The sequence below is a fragment of the Molothrus ater genome, chromosome Z (genome assembly GCF_012460135.2).
Source record: "Molothrus ater isolate BHLD 08-10-18 breed brown headed cowbird chromosome Z, BPBGC_Mater_1.1, whole genome shotgun sequence".
Classification (NCBI taxonomy): Eukaryota; Metazoa; Chordata; class Aves; order Passeriformes; family Icteridae; genus Molothrus; species Molothrus ater.
Window position 1 is genome coordinate 63,948,982 of NC_050511.2, and position 22,583 is coordinate 63,971,564.

Consider the following 22,583-nt stretch of genomic DNA (forward strand, 5'->3'; position numbering starts at 1 on the left):
TTTGGCTTTGATGATTGTACTTGTTGAGCACAGCACCTTATCATGTACACAAATGCAACTGAGAATCTCTAAAGAGAAGAAAGAGTGACACAACCTATATAAAACAGGTACCAGCCTAGAAAATTATAAGGTAAGGCCCAGCAACAAAATATGGCAGACCAAGAATCATGCAGGATTAAAGAGTCCATCACCAATCTAAACTTTTCATCACCAGTGGAGCTGTGTTAGCAATAAGCCCTGGAGGTACAATTCTGCTATTACTTTGGAGAGGTTGTTTGGTATTTTTCTTTAAATTCTAAGCAGATTAATCAACAGATTTTGTGATCTTAAGATAATCCTTAATAATATTAATGTTTCAGAGAGATAACTGTCTTATGGTGGTGTGAACTAGAAATGCGTACACCTAGTTTGTGATGATACAGAGCAGCTACTAAGCACTTCCTGCCACCAGCAAAATGTTGCATTGTCTTCCTACTGCACTCAGCAGGGAAGTAAGTCCCTTTCTACTTCACAGGAGTGATTGTGAAGTCAGTAAAACAGTTTTAGCTGGCACACAGAATCTTCAGAGCTCCTGCTGCAGACAGAAGTCAGGATTCCCCTCACTCTGCTGGCAGAGTAGTCCACAGCTCTAACTTCCATTGGGAGCTATGCTCAGTTATCAGCCCTGATGATGCCAAGGGAATCAGCATCATACACAAATGCCCTGGCATGATAGCCTGCCAGTGTAAACTGAAAGATCAAGTTTTATTTATGGACTGCTACACCGCATCAGCTGAGACCGCCCACAGACTTCCTCTGCCACAATTCCAACATAAGCCCGCCCCCCCTTTGTATTTCCCCCCTGCAGTGGTTTAACCCCAGCAGGCAGCTCAGTCCCTCACAGTCACTCTCAATCTTCCCCAGTGATACGGGGAGAAGAATTGAAGGACAGAAGTGGCAGAACTCATGAGCTGAGATAACGACAGCTGGAGTGAGGTGGGGAGGATAGTAACCCAAGAAACTCAAGGGAAAACAATTGATGCAAAAGCAGTCACTCACCACTGACTGATCCCAGCCAGTCCCTGAACAATGACAACGCTGGAACACTCCCCCCAGGTCACAAATCCAAACCAGCACCATAGGCTCCTATGAAGGAAATTAACTCCATTCCAGCCAGATGTAGTACACCTCTCCAAATTTAAATAAAGGAAGAGATACTGCTCCATATATTTCTGTTTTCCTAAATTCTAGGAAGCCCTGGCATCTAGAAGAAGCAGCAGGGTTAATTTTCTTTCTTAAGAGGCTTACTTTCTTTTTTTATCTGAATTTAACAGGCAGGCTGATAATTAAATGTTTCTTTACAGACATTTTTATTTAAAAAAATACTGGACAAACCAGTTAGGATGATAGAGAGGAGGGTACCCTTTGCCATATGTGCTCAGGTAGGTCTGATTCTTCCAAAGGAAATTTTTAAACAAATGCCTCAAACAATGTGATATCAGAGCCTTTTTTCAAAACAAAACAAAATAAAACAAAACACTTTCCTGACTGTCTTTCCCTGCAAGTGCATTTTCTATGCTATTTTTTTCCTGTTTCCAGTCCCCATAACTTTTTAACATGTATCCTTGTATTTGATAACCTCTTTTTGTTTGTGCACAGGAGCTCAGAGAAAGCAACAGGAGTTTTACCAGTAAGAAAGCTTTGAGAAAGAAATCCAGAGGAGCTGTAGCAAAAGGCTTCATTCTGATTATCACAGCTGGCAAGACACCATAAGCACCCAAGTGCTTGTATTCAGAGGTTTCAGGCAGACGGTCAGAGTTTAAGAGGATTTTGACAGAGCTGACATTTGGCTAAAGTATGACTTTACGCAAACTCTTTTTTTTCCCCTGACTCCACATAACTGGAACAATTCCAGCTGATGCAGTTCAAACCCAAGGATTTTTTACATTTAGTAAGTAGGCTGGCAGAAGACAGGCCGCAATCAAATAAAAGATTTGGGGCTTCCCCCCTGCCCCAGTCTTTACTCTGTTGTGTGGATATTGCAAATGAGACAATCTTGCCACAATAGCCAAGTCCTAATGAAAATTGGAACACATTTTCATGGGCTGTACTGGAAAAGCTGGAAGTTAATGATGTTCAGCCACAAGCCTACATTGCAACAAACATTAGGCTAAAAAAAACTTTGAGCCATAGGCATGGTTTTCTGAAACAGTGCAGAGCAAACTTGATGCTGTCTCTAACAGAAGGTTAGTTATCTCCCGTACCAGGATGCAGAAATTATTTAGTAATTCTTCCAGTTCAGGCTGGATAATGGAGTAATTCCCAGTTTAGCTCCACACAGTACTGCATTATTCAATCCTTTTCCTATTTTTACCAGCAACAAAATGTTAACAGGCCCCATCACATAGACTAAAAAAAGGGAAGCACCGGAGGTGGACATCATTTCTTAAAACATATGCATATAGTGTCAAAAACTAACTTTTAGGTTACTAAAAAGGAAACATATCCTTCTTTCTGTATCTTGCATAAAAACAACTTGCTGTGCTTTTAAACATTTTAAATATTAATCCTTGCTCCCACCCCAAAACAATCATGATTCTGTATTTCTAGTTTGCAGTATGATGGCTGTCTGTCAAAGAACTAATGCTGCTGCTGCATTATTGAGTTGTATGTGTTGGAGGGAATATTCTAGAACAAACATTAAAATTACTTTTTACCTTGAAAGGACTGCCTGTCAATTACTTCCCCTGAATCAACCTCTTCCACACCATTTATTTGAAGTGCACCTCCCTGGAATAGAATACAAAAGTTGAAAAATCACAAGTCACCACCTTTCTCTGGCATTTCTAAGAACTGCAACATCCACCTAAGAAATGGAATATCTGTTCTTAACTACAGAGAGACTGTGTGATATGACTTCAATCCCATGGCAAAATCAAGGCCAGTGGATATATTCATATTCAGTCTAATATTCATATTCATCATCCAGGTCAGTGAATTTTATCCTACCCAGTATTTTCTGGGAAAAAGTGCCTGTCTTTTGAAAACACCAGTGAAAAAGGATGGCCAGTGATGCCAAAACCTTGACCTAGTCCCTCATGGGAGGAGTAAGCGAACTAAAGCAAGGAGGTCTTTTTGAATAACCAGCAACAGGCGTGCTCCACATTGCTTTCTGCTCCTTCTCCCTATGCCTGGGTTGCTTTCCAACTGGATAAAACTTTACAGTTCCACAGATAAGTGACTAATTAAAATCTCTGGTGAAATTTACATTCATAATCAAATGTATCCGCCTGATGTACATATAGCATGCTTGAGTCCAACCTCTCCCTTAGAGTGGAAAAAACCAAATCAGACATTAAACTCCTGTGGCCCATACCTGCTCAGAGCTTTTTAAGCTGCAAACAGTTTCGTAGGGTGGAGGTGGGTCCAGAGGGCAGTACACTTCAACCCCTCTGATTCGTGTTACATAAATATAGTGCAGTGAAATCACATCAGAGACAGGTGTGCTGCAATAAATAACACAGATCAAATCTGTTAGTATGGCTTTCCAGCTGCAGAAAAAAATCACCTGTTACCAAACCCCACTGGCTTTCTGTGCCAGCTGAGATTTTGGGATGCAAGACACAGATACTAGACTCGCCAAGATCTACAAGACCTTATCTCAGAAGATGGCAAGAGTAATTCTCAGTTTAGCTCCTCAGGATGCGCCTCTCTAGTGTGTTCCCCAGAGTTCAAACATCTTTGGGCCTAGGAACCCATATCAGTTTTACATCAGAGATTCAGTTTTGTGACAAAAAAATTAAAGTACAGGTTGTCACTCAAAATGTGACAGCCTATCTCTGAGTTTTGTGAACCACTGAGTTCTTACTTATAACCTAAATTCAAGATACTTCTGACCTGGTGCTTTATGCTCAGATACAGCTGCACAGAAAAAGCCAAATCCAAACTAAAGGCTGTTTTTGTGAAAGGCAACAATATTATAGTTGAGCAATTCCAAAGGCTTGTATGAGGCAAATGCACCTCATGGCTAACCTTACTCCTCAGTTTCTAAAGAGCTCTCTGAAAACTTTACCACAGCAGAAATCCCAAAGGCCTTCTACTGCAACATCTTTCTCTTAGGAGGTAGCTCTGAGAAGGAAGAAAATAGAATAGTGCCTAGAGAAACCTTCATTTTGATAAACATACGTTTACATTGCCCCAGGAACACTGTAACAATGTGGGGGTCAACAGCAGAGCTGGCAGGAAGACCTCCCCAGCACAATCCTCAGAGACGTCTGTGACCCAAAACACCTCAGCTCTTCTCTGCATTTTTTTTTTAATTTTATTTGCTGATTTGGTGCTGAGCAGGAACCTCAAGAAACACATAGAAACCTGTATTTTGCTCTCTGAATTTTGGTCAGGTTTCATTCACCATCACTAGTGGATGCTAGTCTCTACAAAGCAAGTCCTTCCTCACAGAATTTAGGGCTTCTCTGGACACTGGCTGGAGGGAACAAAGATGACTGTGAAAATTTTTTTCTTGCAAGCTCAGAGGAAAGGGCAGAATGACAGAAATGCCTATGGAAGATCACTTGCACAGACAGGAAAAGAATAAAACTTTCAAAATGAGAAGCTGGAAGCCCTCTTATGAAAGGCTCCTGTGAAGGCAATGGAGGTAATGCACAGAGAAATCTGAGGAAAGGAAAGCAGATATTTTGACAGCTGGCCATTATCTTTTTTAGCCTTAAAAATGGGGAAAACAAAGTATGTTAAAATAGTTTTTAACTACAATCTACTTAATCTGCTCCAAAAGGCTTCAGAATAATTCTGGAGACAGATCCTCCATCAACATTACTTCCTCACATTTTCCTAGTATGCTGATGCTGAATTTACATTCAATGTAAGCCACAAAGTTATATACACTTCAAATCTTAGTTTTGTTTTTAAACATGCCTGATCTGGCCTACCCAGCTCAGTCATACCTTGAAAATTAATGCTATGTCCAACAATTATGGTAAAACTTATTACATAATATGCAACTAGAAAAGCACTCCCTGGAGTCCCTTAATTGTAAAAGTAATTTCCAGGAGGTACACAAACAATACTTTAAACTGAACTGTGGCAGATTTCTAGGCCTTGCTGCCCAACATACATTATCGCTTCCCTTAAATTTACACATCTTGTGACACTTTCATAGAATCACAGAATATCCTGAGTCGGAAGGGACCCACAAGGATCAAAGGCCAACTCCTGCTAAACTTCACATTTTATTTTTCACCTGTAAACTCAGCTCTCACTGTTTGCTTTGTGCCAACCCTGAAAAATAATGTAATTGCTATTTTTTAATGTATGAAATAAGAGGTAGGAATTGACCAGACACTTGAAGGGCTAGGGGTTTTTTTGCTATTAAATGTAACAACAAATGTAAAAGTTTCCCATGAACAGGTGAGCAAACAAATTATCTTTGATATCTGGACCCCTGATGTTTCAATTTAAAGACTGGCAGAGAAGGCCTGCCCATTCCAAACATATCTTTGGCACAAATTTTGATGACTGTAGTATTTCCCTTTTCAGGGGATGTATCTGTCTCAGAGCTTGCGGATTTGTGCTCACCTCCCTGGATGTGGCTCCTGTCACACCCTCCTTGCACCCTTGGGATGCAGGGACCAGGGAGCTCAGCACAGAAAGCCAGGGCACAGGAGCTAAAAGGAGCTCAGGGTACAATCTGGGAGGAAGAAGTGTGAGAAGGCTGACTGAGAAATGGCCACATCCCATCTCAGCCACTCTTGCAGGATTCAGCCTGGGCTGAGTCATAATTATTCATCTTCCAAAAACAGAAATAAAGCCAGTCTGCTGCTATAACTTCTGCACTCCTGTATAACTACCCAGAACACCCTAAAACAAGTAACTTGACTTCAGAAAGATGTCATCATCAGCTTTACTGATCAGCCTGTAATTACTATCATTACAAAATTAAAATATATATATATATATATATATATACTGCTGCTGGGAAAGAGATAACCATCCAGAATGACATGCTAGAAAAAGAACAACTGGTCCATTTTAAAGCAGGAGAACTCTGAAAAGCATAAATACTATTCTTACAAAGATCATTATACATTTCACTCTGTTGTCATAAGCTGCTTGAACCAAGACTTAAATAGAGGATTTCAGTAGTATTTTGAATTCAAATCCAGCCTCTGGTGTTTCAGAGAACCTGTTCATTCTAAATCCTACTGTTGTGCCATGTTATAATTTTCTAGGCAATCCCAAAATCTGTAATTGCTTCTGCCAGGAACATATAGTCTTGAAAGTCATGCATGCTATTTCTGACGAAACAGTGAAATAAACTAAACACTCCTGCTCACTGCAAAAAGGAGGAATTTTGAACAAGAGTCATACAGTCTGCTTGAGCACCATAATACTTTATGTATAAATATTTTATGTTCAGAACAAAATAATGCAGCCCTGAAGGCACTTGAGACAGTAGTTCATGTTCTGATTCAGGTGTTTATTATTCCCTATCAGTAAAACAGTCTCACAACCATGTGTTCGGCAGCTTTTCATTAGAAGGCACAAAATGGCTAACGGTCTCTTGTTACAAGGTCTTTTAAGGCTAAACTATCCAATTAAGAATTGACACCTAGATTATTTTCCCTTTTAACCCAATGACTGATCCCAAAGACTGATCCCAAAAGTCCACAATATGGAGTTTTCTGCCCAATTACAAAACATCACAATTACAAACCCATGAAGAAGGAGGAAGAAGGTAAAGAATAACAACCTGTCTCCACCCTAAAATCTCCATCTTGCTTCATATTTTTCCTATATTCTAAAATCCCAAACTCTTAAGTTTTCCACCCTGTGATATTACGCACTTCTAACCAACTACACACCCGTTATCTCAGCACTATCAATGAATTTTGGAAGCCTTCTTCACAGCCTCAGGTCAAATGCAGTGTTCTCTTGTGGGTCTGTGCCTATAAGCACAGAAAGTTTAAAATTCTCAGCATCCAGGATTCCAACAGCCCCACCTGACTCATAAACTAGTAAAGCCAACCTGCAAGTTACTTTTAAGAGCAAATAACCTGCAAGGTAAGGGATTACTTTTCCAAGCAGTGCAGTCAAAACACACCCTTCAGTCAGCCCTAAGAACTCAAGAGGGAGAAGGAAAATTACTCAGGTCACTCAGGGGGAACACCATTCAGGGTCTCTGGCTTGCCAAATGGTTGTGTCTGGCATCCCAACTACTGTCCTCCCCTGCTCCTGACAGCATCTTCGTGTAAGTCTTCAGCTGTGTCAAGCAGTAGTATTTCTCTCACCCAGAAATAGTTCCTAGGGAATCTAAACTCAAAACCACAACATTTTACCCCCTTACCCACACTGTATTTATGCTTTCCAAACTAATAGGTTTTTTCTTCTTCTTTTTTTTTTAATCCCCCTAAAATCACAAACCTTTTTCACCAGAGAAAACAATCATAAAAAAAAAGATTAGGCAGTGTTTCAAAAGACACTAAAAGAAAGGGAGTGTACAGTTTTACCTGTGATTTTGTGGAGTACAAGAATTAGAAGTTGCAAAATAGGAGGGAGGTGGGACAGGTGGGACAAAATCATCAGGATCCAAATTTTGATCTTCACCTTCAATCTCACATTCATCCTATTCAAACAAAACTTGTGTTAAAACCCTTCTGAGCTATAAATATTGAACAGTGTAATCTGTTAATATTGTTTGTACCACTCTCTATGGCAGGCCACGCCTGGTGCTCACTTACTGTGCAGGATCTTCTTGATGCGAGTGTCAGTAAGTAATGCAGGGCAGCCGCTGTGAAGCAAACTGTGGCAGTGAGAGCATTCAGGGCACTAAGAGCTAAGAGAACCTTCTGAAGAACATGAAGAATATTGAAATTTAAAAATTAAACCATGGTATTTGTAAATGTAAAAATAATAATAATACAAAACTAAAACAAATAGAGAAAACACAGGGATGATCATGGCAATTACTTCTAAAAAATGTATGGGATGAAGTCTTCAGCACAATCTTCAAGACTGGAGTAATTTGCAAAAACTTGTTTTACACTATTTATTGTCCTGACAGAGAGCTCCAGAAGGGTTTAATACAGCTCAGACGTGATTTATCCATCTACTCATCCAAGAATTATAACCTTCCTCATAACTTCTCTGTGGGAAATAAAATTCAAGATGATCACCATTAAAGACATGTCAAAGCCTTTTGATATTTGAAGATGATGTTGGTTGGGAGTTTTATTTTAGCAGTTTGTAAGCCACAAAATGCTGAGAAGTGCAAAAGACTAACAAAGGCATCAAATCATTAGCTAATATTTAGATCTTATTTACCCCTGTAATCTCGTCTGGATTCGACAGCAGTTTTGGTGGAACTAAACACAAAAAACAGGCAAGAACTGCTTATTGGCTCAGCAATGCACAAGTCAAAACCCAGACATGAAACCCTCCCCTCCCGTCATGTTACAGTACCATGAAGAGCTTCTGACTGACCAGAAAAATAACAGAGTTTTTCCCAGTAAACACTTCAGCTCTGCACTGCTGCATAAGCATGGACATTATAAAAGCAGTATACTGCTCCCATTGATGGGTGTGCAGGGTACCTTGAGAACAAGGTGAGCAGCACTGCATGACTTCACGTGGTATAGCTTCAGTACAGCCTTTGCTTCTGTGCAGGTAGTAGGATGAAGTTCTTCACAGCAAAAACAAGACTTGATTTCATCCATATCCATCTTTAAAAAACAAAACTCTACTTTTTAATTGTTTTATGCAATATTTTTACCTGCATAATATAGAACCTATTGTCTTAAACTAAGCCAAAGACCACAGAGCAGACTGGAAATACAGGATCGTATAATTAAACAGTGTGGTATGCCAATGATTCCTGCATTTTAAAGCTGTACTATACACTTCTTATTTGAGAGAAAGCATTATGGGTAATGCATTAACACACTTAAATACAACTTATTGTAACCAAAGCTGCACTGATTGCTAAGCTATTTTACTACTTCTGCTTTTTCCAATGCATAACTGCCTAGAAATTATTTCTCTGACTGTTGTGCAAACCACTCTATATGAACTGTACACATTTTCTATGGTTCAAGAATATATCTTGCATTTCTATGGATGGAATGAAACCCTCAACTGTAATTTCAACACAGTCAAATCATTACTGGCCATATCTGTACACCACAGGTTTTTGTAACTTTCAAATTAATCTTATCATCTTAGTTTTCAAAGTAGAAATTCAATGCTTCCATATCTAGAAATAATTGAGGTTTTAGCTTTCAAACTCTGGAGTCACAATGTTGACACTCTTCCACCTATAGAAGCCACACTACAAAATAACTGATGATTTCAGGAACGTCTTTTTGCTCTACCCTATATTTCCAACTGCAGGCAACTCAGAAATTCCTGCAATATTTGACCACCTCATCTGGAATATCATCGTTAATTCTCATTATGGCTTTGGTACAGTGATACTGGACTAATCTAGATTCCCATGGGTTTATAATCTTGGACTCTTACTGCAATACATCTACTGGCATGTCAAGGAACCAACAACAGCTTTCCTGAAAGAATAAATGAATGAAAATATATATTCAAAGATCTGTTCCATTAGCCCACAAAGTCCTTCAAGCTTTTACACACAATCATCTTCATCAACAAGTGACTCTGTACTGTATCCTTACATTTCAATTATTCCACAGTTTCCAGTTCATCAATAGTGATTCTATTTCTCATGACAACCACTCGTGAAAAATCTTTTGCATTCTGTCCTGCCTTGCACAGACTGCATCTTCCTCAAGTGGAAGCGTTCTCAAAAGCTACTATGATTTGATCTACCTTATTTTTTTTCTCACAGCCTCTACTGTAAGGTATCACAGAATGGTCCTTCCCAGGTGAGGCAAAACAGGAAGAATAATCCCACCCACACATTATAACGAACTGAACATTTTGTTGGTAGCTCACTATTACCCACACACAGGTTTTTTTCAATGGTTTGTATTTTTTACATTACTACAAAAAATTTCTTGTGCTAGTTCTTTAATTACTTGCAACTCTACATCAGGACATTTTGTGATCTCAGCACAGCAAGCTAATATGCCATAATGAGAAGAAATCCATGTAAATCAGTATGTGTGCTTACCAAATCGCATCTGGGTAGCCCGGACACAAACTGAATGCCTTGACATCCTAGTATTAATCCAGTCACGTTCAGCATAAAACTGATCATAGACAGCAGAACAAACAGGTTAACCTGGAACACCAAAACAAAGTTAACTGCAGTGGGCACAGAAACCCAACTCAAGGAACCTATTACAGAGCAAATCCCATTCACAAGCTGAAGCTGGGAATGACTCTCTGCTTTTTCAAAACTGCCCGTGACTTCAGTGCCCCAAGGTGTCTTAACCTATTCCCAAAATTCTGTTTTCTCTCTCCTTATTCTGGACTAGTTATGCAACTATTGAAAACATCAGTAATAATAGTACAAGAAATTAAAGGTTTTGTTGGAGTGCAAAGTATGATCTGCAAGTTGCCCAACTTCCAACGTGTGTCACGCTCTCCCACCAAGTTTAACTTTCAACACATTCAGAACAGTAAAGAAACCTGAAGAGGAAGAAACATCTTAAGACAACATTCACTCTGCACACTTCCAGAATTATTCTACAGCACAAATATATGAAAAATGTTTGTTCCACTACAATAAATATGGAAACACTTTTGAGACTTGAGCTGCATGATTTTATTTCCTCCTGGCTACTAAAACCAGAATATTAGGAAATCAGATAATACTTTCGGATTTATAAAACACCAGAAATCTAGCAATGGCAAGAGCAATAAATACATGAAAAAAGGACAAGCAGAAGTAGTGGACAAAATGATGTGTTGCTTTCCCCTTATAATCTAGGCTTACATGACTTTGGATATGGATTTTGGACATACGAAAGAACCCTCCCTGTCCCCATTCATACAGGCAAAAATATTCTGTACTTCAAGAAAAAGTACTGGGTAAGACTACTACTATAGAGACAAATAAAGGTAAGATTCCTCTTTAAGCATTCAATCCCACAAAGCAAGTATCAGATTCTTAAGGTCCTAAAGCATCCTTCTTAATAACCATCTGCTCGCTCAGGTTTCTTTGTAGCAAAATGGTCCAAATTAAAAAAGTAGGACATCACAAAATACAGAGGAAGAGAAGGACACTATGAGGGACATGAGTTCAGTCCTGCTCCAGACTTACAGAAGATCCAGCAACAAGGACTTCCTAAACACGCAAAGAACACCATGGCCTTCCAAATAAATTTATCTGATGTACCATGGTTTGCTACCTAGAATCTGAAACAGAAAGAGGTAACAGCTGTTGCACAAATTATGTTCCCATTTTCTGACGTTCAGGGAAATAATCCCCAATGAATGGACATGAGCCAAAGAGCATTACTATGCAAGCAAGCTAAATTCTTCAATTACAACATTACTAGTCATTACTAGTTTGATGATAACATTATCATGTAAGGTACATTTTAACCCCAAAAACCCCAATAATTGATGTAGCTATTAGTGAATCTCTGTAGAGAACTGGGACTACTTTGTGTTAGGCACACTAAAAACAAAATAATTTATAAATTATTAAGAGGAAGAGCATTTTGTCCTAGCTTTTTACTAATCACAAAACCACAGATAAGAGGGGGTTCGTTCTAGAAAGGACTCTGAGTGTCATTTTTTTTTCCATACAAACACAGAATCTAATGATTTTTTAAAAATTACACCATGCTCAGCATGTAAATGAATGAAACCCATTCCTTATGCTTTTACCTAAATTATCTTAGTTACTCTTCTAACAAAAAACTACCTTGAGAAAAAAATTTGGTACACACATGTATTTCATATAAAGAAAACTTTTCAACTGGGTTCAACACAGGGCACCGATAATTAGAATTAGCCAGTATTGTAAGTGAAACAGAAGCTGTTTCAACATAAAATATACTTACAGCACAACTCTCATTAAATTATATAAAAAAAACCAAGAGGTGTGTTTGTCCTTTTTCAGCTGATGACAAATGGAGAAAAGAAGTTATGTGGCCAAAGTAAAGAAAGATTAAAAAAACCCAAAAAAACAAGCTAGCAAACTCACATTTAAGTTGTCTCCTGTGGTACAGAAGCTGCAATGGAAACAATTCCATCTATAGCTATATAAAAAGTTACAGTTAAAATCAAGACTTCCAATTCAAAATTTTGAAAAACAAACAAAATCATTAGTATTTTACTAAAGGAATGCCAGAAATGAAAGAACAAAGAGGAAGAGAAAGAGCATTATCATAAATATGTGAAACAAGGATGATACATTCTGCATTTATGTTCTAATAAATTCTACCATGTGCACATATAATCTTGATCTGTTTTTTATTATAGATATAGTATATTTTTGACTGAATAATCCAATATTCAGAAAATCCTGCCAAATGAGCAGAAGATAAGAACAATTCCTCTGGATTCAATCTAAAATACTACCATGATCTGAACTATAACCACAAAATTCTCTACCACACATCTTGACAGTTGACTGTCAAGAGAAAAAATCTTTTTTCTTTCTGCTCCATCACTGGTCAACATTTTTACACAATAACTGAGATTGGAAGGGACCTCTTGAGACCATTTAAATCTAATCTCCTGTTCAAGCAGGTGTCACAACAAGGGACCTGGAAGCATAAGATCCCTTCCAACCCAGACATGCCATGAATCTGTGACCTATAGCAAGCTGTTGAATATAATGCCCAGTTAGTTTTGACTTATCTCTACATGTAACCTACACCAGTTTTTAACCATCAGAACAGTAAAAAAGTTATCTTCTGTGTTCAGATGGAGTTTCCTATTTTCTCAGTTCTGCTCACAGCCTCTTGTCCTGGCAGTGAGCACTACTGAGAAAGGTTTAGCTCACTATTCTTTGTTCTTTCCCATCAGCTGTGAATGGAGATGTAGGAGATTTCCACTGAGCCTCCTCTTCTCCAGGCTGAACAGCCACAGCTTTCATACCTCTCCAGGTGGTTGAAGGATCACATCCCCTTGACCTGGTGGCAGGTCTCTGCCTAATCCAGCCCAGGACACCAATAGTCTTCTCTGCCACAAGGGCACTTTGCTGTCTCATGGACAGCTTGTTGTCCACCAGGATCCCCAGGTTTTTCTTTGCAGAGCTGCTTTCCACCATGTTGTTCCCTCCTGTGTGATAGAGTAATTTCCCTGCGCAGGCAGGACTTTGTTTTCCACGTTGCTGAAGTTCAAGAGATTCCTTTCAATGCAATCATCTCAATGCAATCATCAGCCTGTCTAGGTCATTCCAAATGGCAATATTTAGTGTATCAGCCATTCCTTCCAGTTCAGCATCACTGTGCTGACAGTGCACTCAGATCCACTGTGCAGAGCACTCACTTCAGTGGTATGGCCCCTCATTTTCTACCCCTCAGGCTCACCCCTGGTCCTTGGCTGGCTCAGCTTTCACCACTGATCACAGCCCTCTGTGCCCACTTATTCAGTCACTCGCGGTCCCATCTAACAGGTACTCTGTCAGCTTAATTAGTTACTTATATTCTCCTGCAGACGGAAATTTGAATGTCTACTCACCTACAAGTAAAAACGGGTTACACTTTAACCCAGCAACAGAAGATTCTACCCAGAGGAAAGAAGTTCTTCTCAATTTAGAAAAAATAGAGAAAGGCAAACGTATTTCAAAAACTAAAATAGATGTAACTGGTGTTAACTGCAGTTATAAAAATGTAAACAACTCAAACTATGGCCTTAGTTTGGCTCACAGCTTCATCTTCAGAGCATTAGATACACATGGACTGTCAACAGCTGCCGAAAGCTGTGAGGAACCTTCATATCAATTAAACTACACGGAAGTGAAGTGTATTCTATTCATATTTGCTAAAGTCTTGCATGTATGATTTTTTTTTTCAGGTAAAAAAGTCCATCATCATGCCTTTTGAGGACTCCAAGGAAGAATAAATTTGCATGGTAAAGCTCTGACACTATCTTTCATTCTGCATGGAGAAGCTCCTTTTTGTCCTGCTGCTGCTGCTGCCACTGAAGCAAGTATCTAATGCCAGAGAAGAATTGAACATGCATGTGAACATGCATGTGCAGGACTGATGCCCAAGCAGGCACTTAAATGAAAGAAAAACAGTTGCTTCAACAACTCTTATATCAGTTTACAGCCGACGTATATTCTTTATAAACATCCTGTAGAAAAGAGTACATCCGTTTATTAATTGCCCACATGCACAGCAGCAATAGCAATAATTAAAACTCATAGGACGACCTTATTAGATTTCTGTCAGTTGTGAGAGCTATTCATTGTACTGTATGGAAACCCACAATACAACTGTGAACAAAGGAAAGCCCCACATGAAAAGACAAATTAATTCATTTAATAAAAAAAGTCACATATTTTAAATGCAGCACTAAAATGCCGCATGTATGAGAGAAAAGCTTTTGCAGCATATAAATGGCTATAAGCTTCTAATAGCTTTTCTTAATCTGACTCCTGAAAGAGTATTTCTAGTTGCTTATACTGACTTTAAAACCTTTGCATAATTACTACTTACTGACCTAATGCTGGAGTCTAGAGTGTGAGCAAAGAGGTTAATAAAGAACTATTTTACTTCTAAAATACAGGGAAAAAGATACTACTACAGTAGTTATCACAAGTCAAATGACTGCTTGTTATAAAGCACATGCCTAGGGAGAGACTTGGTTTTCAGGGTCAGGGAAGCTAGGGAGCTTCTGTTCACAGTTCACTGTTACTAGCAGAGCTAAAATTTAGGAACACTACCTGAATGAAATATCTCGATCTATACATTAAATTTTAGTCAAGTTAATGAAAATCTGTCAAGGTGCAGATATCATAGCAGCAGTCAGCCCTAAGAAACCTTTATTTAAAGTTTTCTGGAACATATTTTTCTTTGGATAAAAATTTTCAATTAAATACAAAGTTTACCACAAATAAATTCTTCAAAATTTTTCAGGTTATAAATAAAGCCTGAATTCCATGAACTTTTTGTTTTCAAAGTAAGATCTGTAAATATTTCTCATTAACCAACTATAATAACACATTTAAATTAAAAGTGGATCAAATAAAAATTTCAAATCCTTATGGGACCACACTGTAAAATATCTGAAGAATCCAGACTGAATGACTCATGCTGGATGTGCAACTCTGATTTTTCTGTCAAACCCCTCAAAGCTTTACATGAAAACAACGGCATGTATGAACACAAAAGCTGCCTTACTAGCAAACAACATTAAGCATGCAGTACTTGATGTAGCTGAAAGCCAGTCACATCCAACTAGCCTGCATGTGTTCTGTTGACTTCTTGATCCCATGCATTTTGCAGACCAATCTGCTCCCCAGAACTTGCAGCTGCAGCAGTTAAACTGCACAGCACAACAGGCTAGTGTCTTTTTGGATGCTGGCACTCCTTCCCCTTTCATTCAATCACAGCTAAGTCTCCTCTTTAGCAGCAGAACTCAAGCACCAAACAGACACCAGAGAGATGCTTAACTTGAAGTCTTGGTTTCAGCTGGAGAAAAAAACCCCAAAACCAGAAGCAAACACAGAGAGTCACCTAAAAAGCACTCTCTAGGGCTGTAACTAATTTGTGCATGACTGAAAGGAAAGGATGCTTCACTACCTAAGGGCTTCTGCATTCACCAAAGCCTGAACAGCTCCTGGCAACTCCTGGGAATGCAACATAAACTCAAATCAGTCCAATCTGGCATACAAGTAAGGACACAAATGTAGCAGCTAGCATGATCTGTCAAAGACATGAACTGCCCTCAAAACATACACAATCAAACTAACAATGGAAAACTGATGCACTCTCAGAAAGAATTTAAGTTCCTTCAAGTAAAACTAAGATTTGAAACTGTGTGAAAGGAAGGAGCTTAGGAGCAGAGAGAAAGAAACCAGATTCCATGCATGGAGGAAGGTAACATTGAGGAAGATTGAGCCCAGAAGAGCTCAGAGTCAATACCCATGTAACCTGGAGGAGTAGGTAGTGAGTTTCCCTTTCCACATTAATGTATTTGGACAGTCCTAAAGAAGAAGAAACATAGGATCGTTAACATTTCCCAGACCATTGAGGCCAGTGTTAACTCAGCATTACCTCAAAGAAAAATCAGCTTCAAAGCACAAGCATTACAAGCTGACTTCCAAAACTGATTGACACTTGATATCGATATCCAACATGAAAATTCCTCAAACAGTTAAAATCAAGGAAGGACTGAAACCAGACTTCTCAGTAGCTGTACTGCTCAAGGCTAGGCCTTCCTTGCAAAAATGTCCTTGAAAATAAATGACTTAATTTTGCCTTGCAGTACTCTCTCTCAGAGATATATTATTTATCTAGTATCATCCCACACTGTTAATACAGCTGTAAAACAGTGTGGGTGGCAAAACCCAAATATGGCTCTCCATTTTATTTACTAAAAGGTCTTATCACAGCCATTCCTCTTCACAGCTGTTTTTTCACCGATGGTGCTACTAAAGGTCCACTACATCTGTAACCAATGTGTTTCCTTCCTTTCTCCCCGCCAAGGAAAAAAACGAGTGGTTGAAACACCACAGCCCATCCCCAGCTCATTTCTCACAGCACTGCAGCCCTGTGCTTTCTTCAAGCATCAGCAGCACCAGAATCTTGCCATCACAGAAAAAAAAAAAAAAAACAACCTACAGTCTGGTTCTTTTCTCCATTACCAAGGCCTTGGATTGAAGTGGCAGCCATGACAGCCTGATCCTTCACAAAAAACCAAACACAGATAGTGAGAAACCTTCACTGGGAGTGCTAAGGCTTTACATAAGGAGTTGTAAGAGGAGGACAGTCACAACTGACAAATGGATATGTTTTAGTTCTGAATGAGTTTTCTAGTCTTCCTTATGAATATCATAATTCTAAGTCATGACTGTGTAATGATCTCATTGCTGAGACATTTAGGAAGCTTGCTTTTACAATTTGTTTAATAGTGCATCTCCATAACTCCCTAGAGAAAACATTCAAGTTAGTAGAGGCTAGACATAATAGATATTTAGCCAAGCATAAATATGCCCACAGAAACTAACAATCTGTCCTTGAAAGACTGTAGCTAGCTTAAGGCATTATTTCCTTACCCTCAAGAAGAGTTTAATGTTTATTTATTTTCCCACATAGAATAGAATATTTCAGTTGGAAGGGACCTACAATAATCATCTAGTTCAACTGCCTGACCACTTCAGGGCTCACCAAAAATCAAAGCACAGTATTAAGTGCATTGTCCAAAATGCCTCTTGAACACTGACAGCTTGGGGCATCAAACACATCTCTAGGAGCCTGTTCCAGGCTTTCACTGCTCTTTTAGCAGAAATGCTTCCCAGTGTCAAGGCTGATCTAATCTGGCTATCAAAAATCAAACCTCTATAGAATACACATACAAATAAGAAAAAAACCCCAAACAGTTACAAAGAATCACATAATCACAGAATAATTGTGGCTGTAAGAGAGCTGAGGAAGACTCCTGTGTTATCTCCTGCTCAAAAGTAGGGTCAGCTATGAAATCATGGCAGGCTGCTCAGAGCTTTTATCAATTTCATGTCAAAAACCTTCCTGCTGCATAATATCCCATGGCAATCTCCTTCAGCATGTGACCATCCTAAAGACCATTTGAAATAAAAGAGGGGATCAAGAATAATTTGTGTTTTCTATTTAAGTAAAACTAGGAAAGGAAAATAAGGTTTATACAAAGGACAATGTTAAAGAGTGAAAGAGCAACAACATGCTATAGAAACAGCATAGAACACAGGCAGTATTAACACAGGAGTACTGCGCAAGCCTCAGGGAGTTTGAGACTGAGAGCATGTACATTTATCTTGATGAAAATATGGTCCTTCCAGATTGGGAATCTCTAACAGTGGGCTCCTCCCTATAGCCACAAAACTCCTAAAAAATTTGCCCATGTTAACCGATGCACACTGAGAAACAACAGTGGATGTTAGGGGTGCTGGTTGACAGCTAGCTGAACATGAGCCAGCAGTGTGCCCAGTGGCCAAGAAGGCCGGTGGCACCCTGGCCTGTGTCTAGAACAGCGTGGCCAGCAGGACAAGGGCAGGGATTGAACCCTGGGACCGGGCACTGGGGAGGCCTCACCTCAAGTCTGTGCTCAGTTCTGGGCCCCTCACTTTAAAAGGGACACTGAGGGGCTGGAGCCTGTCCAGTGAAGGGCAACGAGGCTCCTGAAAGGACTGGAGAACATCTCTCATGAGGGACAGCTGAGGGAGCCGGGGTTGTTTAGTCTCAAGAAGAGGAGGCTCAGGGGGGACCTCATTGCTTTTTGCAGCTCCCTGCAAGGGGCTGAGGTGAGTCGGGGCCTAAATCTGCTACAGTGCCTGCAGTGAGAGGACAAGAGGAAATGGCCTCAGGTTGAGACAAGGGAGAGTCAGATTAGATACTAGAAAAAGCTTTTTTGCTGTTGGGGTGGTCATGCTTTGGAATAGGATGCACCAGGGAGGTGGTGGAGTCACCATCCCTGGAGGCGTTCAAGAAGCATCTGGATCTGGCATTGGGTGATGTAGTTAGGGATTTGGGGCAGTGCTGGGTTGATAGCAGGACTTGATGATCTCAAATCTCTCTTCTAACCTTGGTGAATCTATGATTCTATGATTCTATCCACAGCTCACACATCTAATCCTTGGTACTCCTCACTGATACCCATGTGGATCCCAAAAGAGTGCTGCAGAAAAATTAAACTGCCTTGGCCCGAAAAAAGTCTTCAGAAGTGACAGTAAGGTAAAAAATTCTGAGCAAATACACAAAAGCAAACAAAACAAAACCAACCAACCAAATGAAAAAACTCCCTCAACTCACACACAAACAAAAGCAACTCCACAGCTCCTTTTCAAATCCCAGCTCTGAGACATTAAGAGCTACACAGCTTCAGATTTCACTTACATGTGGAAACAGCTTACACACCCTGCACATCAATCTACTCCAACAGCAATGCAATGTCAACTGTATATGAAACTAGCACTGGATCCTGCTGTAAGGTGTTAAATTAGCTCTCAAACCCATTGTCAAAAACTAAAAAACTACAACTAAGCTAGGATTTAAAGCCATCTCCTTCATTTCAGTTTAAGCTGCACAACCTTGGAGAACTAAATTACTTATTCTAAGCCAGCATTTTCTTATACAAAAAACCATAAAATGTGTGCTTTAAATAATATTAACAATTCTTCCAGACATGGTCACTCTTGCCCTTACAGGGGACTTCATCCATGCAGGAATGAATATGGCCTTGCATGATCTTTGACTTCTCTTTAAATAATTATGATTCTGCAATTTGAAAATAAAGACTAGACACTATTTTTTTGAAAGGAGAAAGGGGTGATTATTTTTTTACTGACAACTATTAAATTATGCTCTTTTTTTTTTTATTATTTCCTTACAAAGTCTAATCCATACTTACCAAAAGCCGCATTGGTCTCTTCCATGTTGTTAATCCTAAGATTCCACATAAGATTGCCTACAACATAAAAAAAAACATGGCATCAGCAAGAAGCAAAGAACTGTTTACAAAATGCTATTTACACTGTTTTTATTACTGTTCTTTGGAACACTGTAACAATGCTGGGAAGATACGAAGATACACTTTAAAGCAGAGAATACCTATGCTGATGAAGTTCTTAGATCCTAAGAGCATTCTGTGAAATAACAACCAAATTAAATATGCCAGTTTCTTACTTTTGCCTTCCAGAAAACATGCATGAGGACAAGTAGTATATCAGCAATTCCAACCTCTACATTTGCCTTAAATAACTGCTTTCAGCCAACTAAGTATTTGTTCTCTGCAACATGGCTAGGCAAATCTAAAAATTGTCCTTTTCCTCCCCTCTCTCCATCACCATCTCAGCACTTCATTAAGTGCCTACTTCCTTCCTCCCTTTTGCTGACTTCTGACCATTCTGGTGAGCTAAAACCCAGAGCATGAACCCTACCAAAATCAATAAAGAGCACCACCAGCACTACCTCCCTGAAAAGTTTTGCTATTTAATCAGATGAATGCCAGTATCAGCGCGAGGAAAGAAGTTAAAATAAAAGCACATTCTTCTGCAACAGAAGTTTTTAGACCAAACCTGCTAAATCACAGAACTGAATCTTATGATTCTTTCTTTACCTTATAGGACCAAACAATTAAGAAATGATAAAAAATTGCTGCAGAACTGAAACAAACATCATACCTGAATACTCTCTCACAGAAGAATAGGAATCCTATAAAGATAGGCAAGTTTCTTATCATGTCCCATAAGTCAGCAGCTATATTTTAACTTGACGGACACTGTGACTAAGCCAGCCAAGCTCCTACCCCAAAAAGAAACAGGAAGACTGGAACAACCAGGAAGTCATCCACTAGTATTTTTAATAAATCCCTTCTGTAATTTCATTCACTTGACATGATCAATCTAATCTAGCGTAACACGCATATATGACTTGGCCAAAACACCTACTGATATCATCACTGGTGTTGCAAAACCACATACATAACTGCAGTTTCATAACAAAGTATTTTTTGAATTCTCTGACTGCAAAATGGACACATGATTTTATAACAAAGCACATCATACTGACATAATTTTTTCCTTAATGACAGCAAATTTATTTTATTACATCTGTTAAAGATAAGAAAAGAAAGTCCTTCTCAAAATTTTCCTGGCATGCCCCTCACAAGTCAGCATGTAGCATCCATAATGAAAAGAAAACCAAACCAAAAAGCACCCAACCAGACACAGCAGTCAGCTTTTAATGGCATCTGCTTTTCCAGGTTGCTTCTGAACTAAAATTTTCACACATATTTTAACATCCAAACAGTATTTTGGTAACTTTTCTGAATGTACTATTGTTTCAGAAATATAATTTTAAAAACCCCAAACAAAATCATCACCCTTCTTGATTATTAAAAATACTGAATAACTCTATCTTACACATGCAATTTTAAAGCATTTTAAAAGCGCAAGCATGGTTCTGTGTGGAGAATTCAAAGAATGTCCATTGGTTACATAAACTTTTAACCTAGAGTTGGAATAAAAAAAAAAGAAAAAGAAACAAAACAAAACAAAAAGGATGAAAGATCACAAGAGAGATACCAAACAAAGTCATTTGGAGGGTCTGGATTTCCCTCACCCCCGAAGGACTGTGTACATTATACAGATTATTATACACACTGCATTATACAGATCAATAGGAACTACTTGATCCCCAAACAACTGCACTGAGCACGTTTTTACAGGTGGTGAACAACATGGCAATTTAATTGAAATGTTTAAATCAAGGGAAAAGCTGATACTATTCACACAGGCAGCAGGAGCTGTGTCCCAACCCAGTACATGACTTTCTGACTGCCGGAGGGCCCAAACTGGCACTAATCAATCTGACTCTGCTACACTTAATAACTTCTGCTTACTGCTGCCTAGCTTCTGCAATATAAACTCTTGCATACATTCCATATTTATAAACCTGGGTTTTAAAGCAGGGCCCAACAGGAGATGGAATAGCTTCTTTCAAGTAGTCTTTCCAAAACTGTGCTAAGTCCATCCATTTTTTCCCCAGAAACATTGCTGATTTATCTCTACCTTATGCCTACGATCAAAGGCACAAAGCACAAACATTCAACATCTACACACACAACAATTTTTGAAAATCCTGTGTCTGATAGCGCAAAATAACCGAGTACTTTTTTTTTTTTTTCAAAAATGCACGTCAGGAAATAAGTCCCCTATTTGCTTGTATCGACCTTTGTAACTCCGTTGGGGTCCTGCAAACATCCTACAAAGCTGTCAGCAAAAAGCCGTTACCCCGTTACCCGGAGGCTGTTTCCAGGCGGTCGCGGAGGAGCGGGATCACGCATCCCTCGGGACAGCCAGCCCCGCAGGTGCCGAGCACGCACGGCCGGACCCCAGCATGGCGTGTCCGGCCCGCGGCCGTCACTTACCGAGGAGCCGGCCCAGAGGGGACACGCGTTCTTCACCTGCGGGGCGCTGCTCAGCGACAGCGCCCCGAAGCACAGAGCCACCAGGGCGCTGCCCAGGCCGGTCTGCAGCAGCCCCAGCCCGAGCAGCGAGCGGAACAGCAGCAGGGGGCACGGGCGGCACAGGCGGCGGTGCCGCGGCGCGCCCGGGCGGAGGGGCCCTGTGTGGGGCAGCGGGACGAGTCCCGGGAGAGGGCAGCAGGACCCCGGCAGCACCATCGGCGGCGACACGGGGGGCGCTGGCGGCGGCTCTCGGCGGGCGACCGCTGTGGACGGCGGGCCGGGCCGGGCCGGGCGGGGCCGCCCCACCGCCGCCCCCGTGCCAGCCCCCTCGGGCGCCGACTTCCTGCGGCGCTGCCGCCGCCTCGCCTCCCGTGCGGACTCCGCTCCGCTCCCCTGCGGGGAACACCAGCCCTAGTAGCGCCCTCAGCGCCAGGCGCGGCCGGGGCCACCCTAGCAGCCGGTGCCGAGCCCGGCGCAAGGTGCTTCGCCGGAGCTCGGACGCCGTCCCCGACTCTCCCGGACCCTGAACCATCCTTCCCGTCCCGGGTCTC

The 22,583-nt window shown here is 40.3% G+C and overlaps 1 protein-coding gene across 1 annotated transcript in view; it reads right to left on the reverse strand.

Moving 5' to 3' along the window:
- ENTREP1 (endosomal transmembrane epsin interactor 1) overlaps nt 1-22,248 on the reverse strand; it is a 28,055-nt gene extending 5,807 nt beyond the window's left edge. Inside the window, exons 1-8 of the mRNA XM_054517792.1 lie at nt 21,994-22,248; nt 19,474-19,530; nt 10,133-10,243; nt 8,586-8,714; nt 7,734-7,841; nt 7,503-7,618; nt 3,356-3,485; nt 2,697-2,769 (exon numbers count right to left, since the gene is read on the reverse strand). Of these exons, the coding sequence (XP_054373767.1) occupies nt 2,697-2,769; nt 3,356-3,485; nt 7,503-7,618; nt 7,734-7,841; nt 8,586-8,714; nt 10,133-10,243; nt 19,474-19,530; nt 21,994-22,248 (979 nt within the window). The remainder of the gene's footprint in view (nt 1-2,696; nt 2,770-3,355; nt 3,486-7,502; nt 7,619-7,733; nt 7,842-8,585; nt 8,715-10,132; nt 10,244-19,473; nt 19,531-21,993) is intronic.
- Between the last annotated feature and the right edge of the window lie 335 nt (nt 22,249-22,583).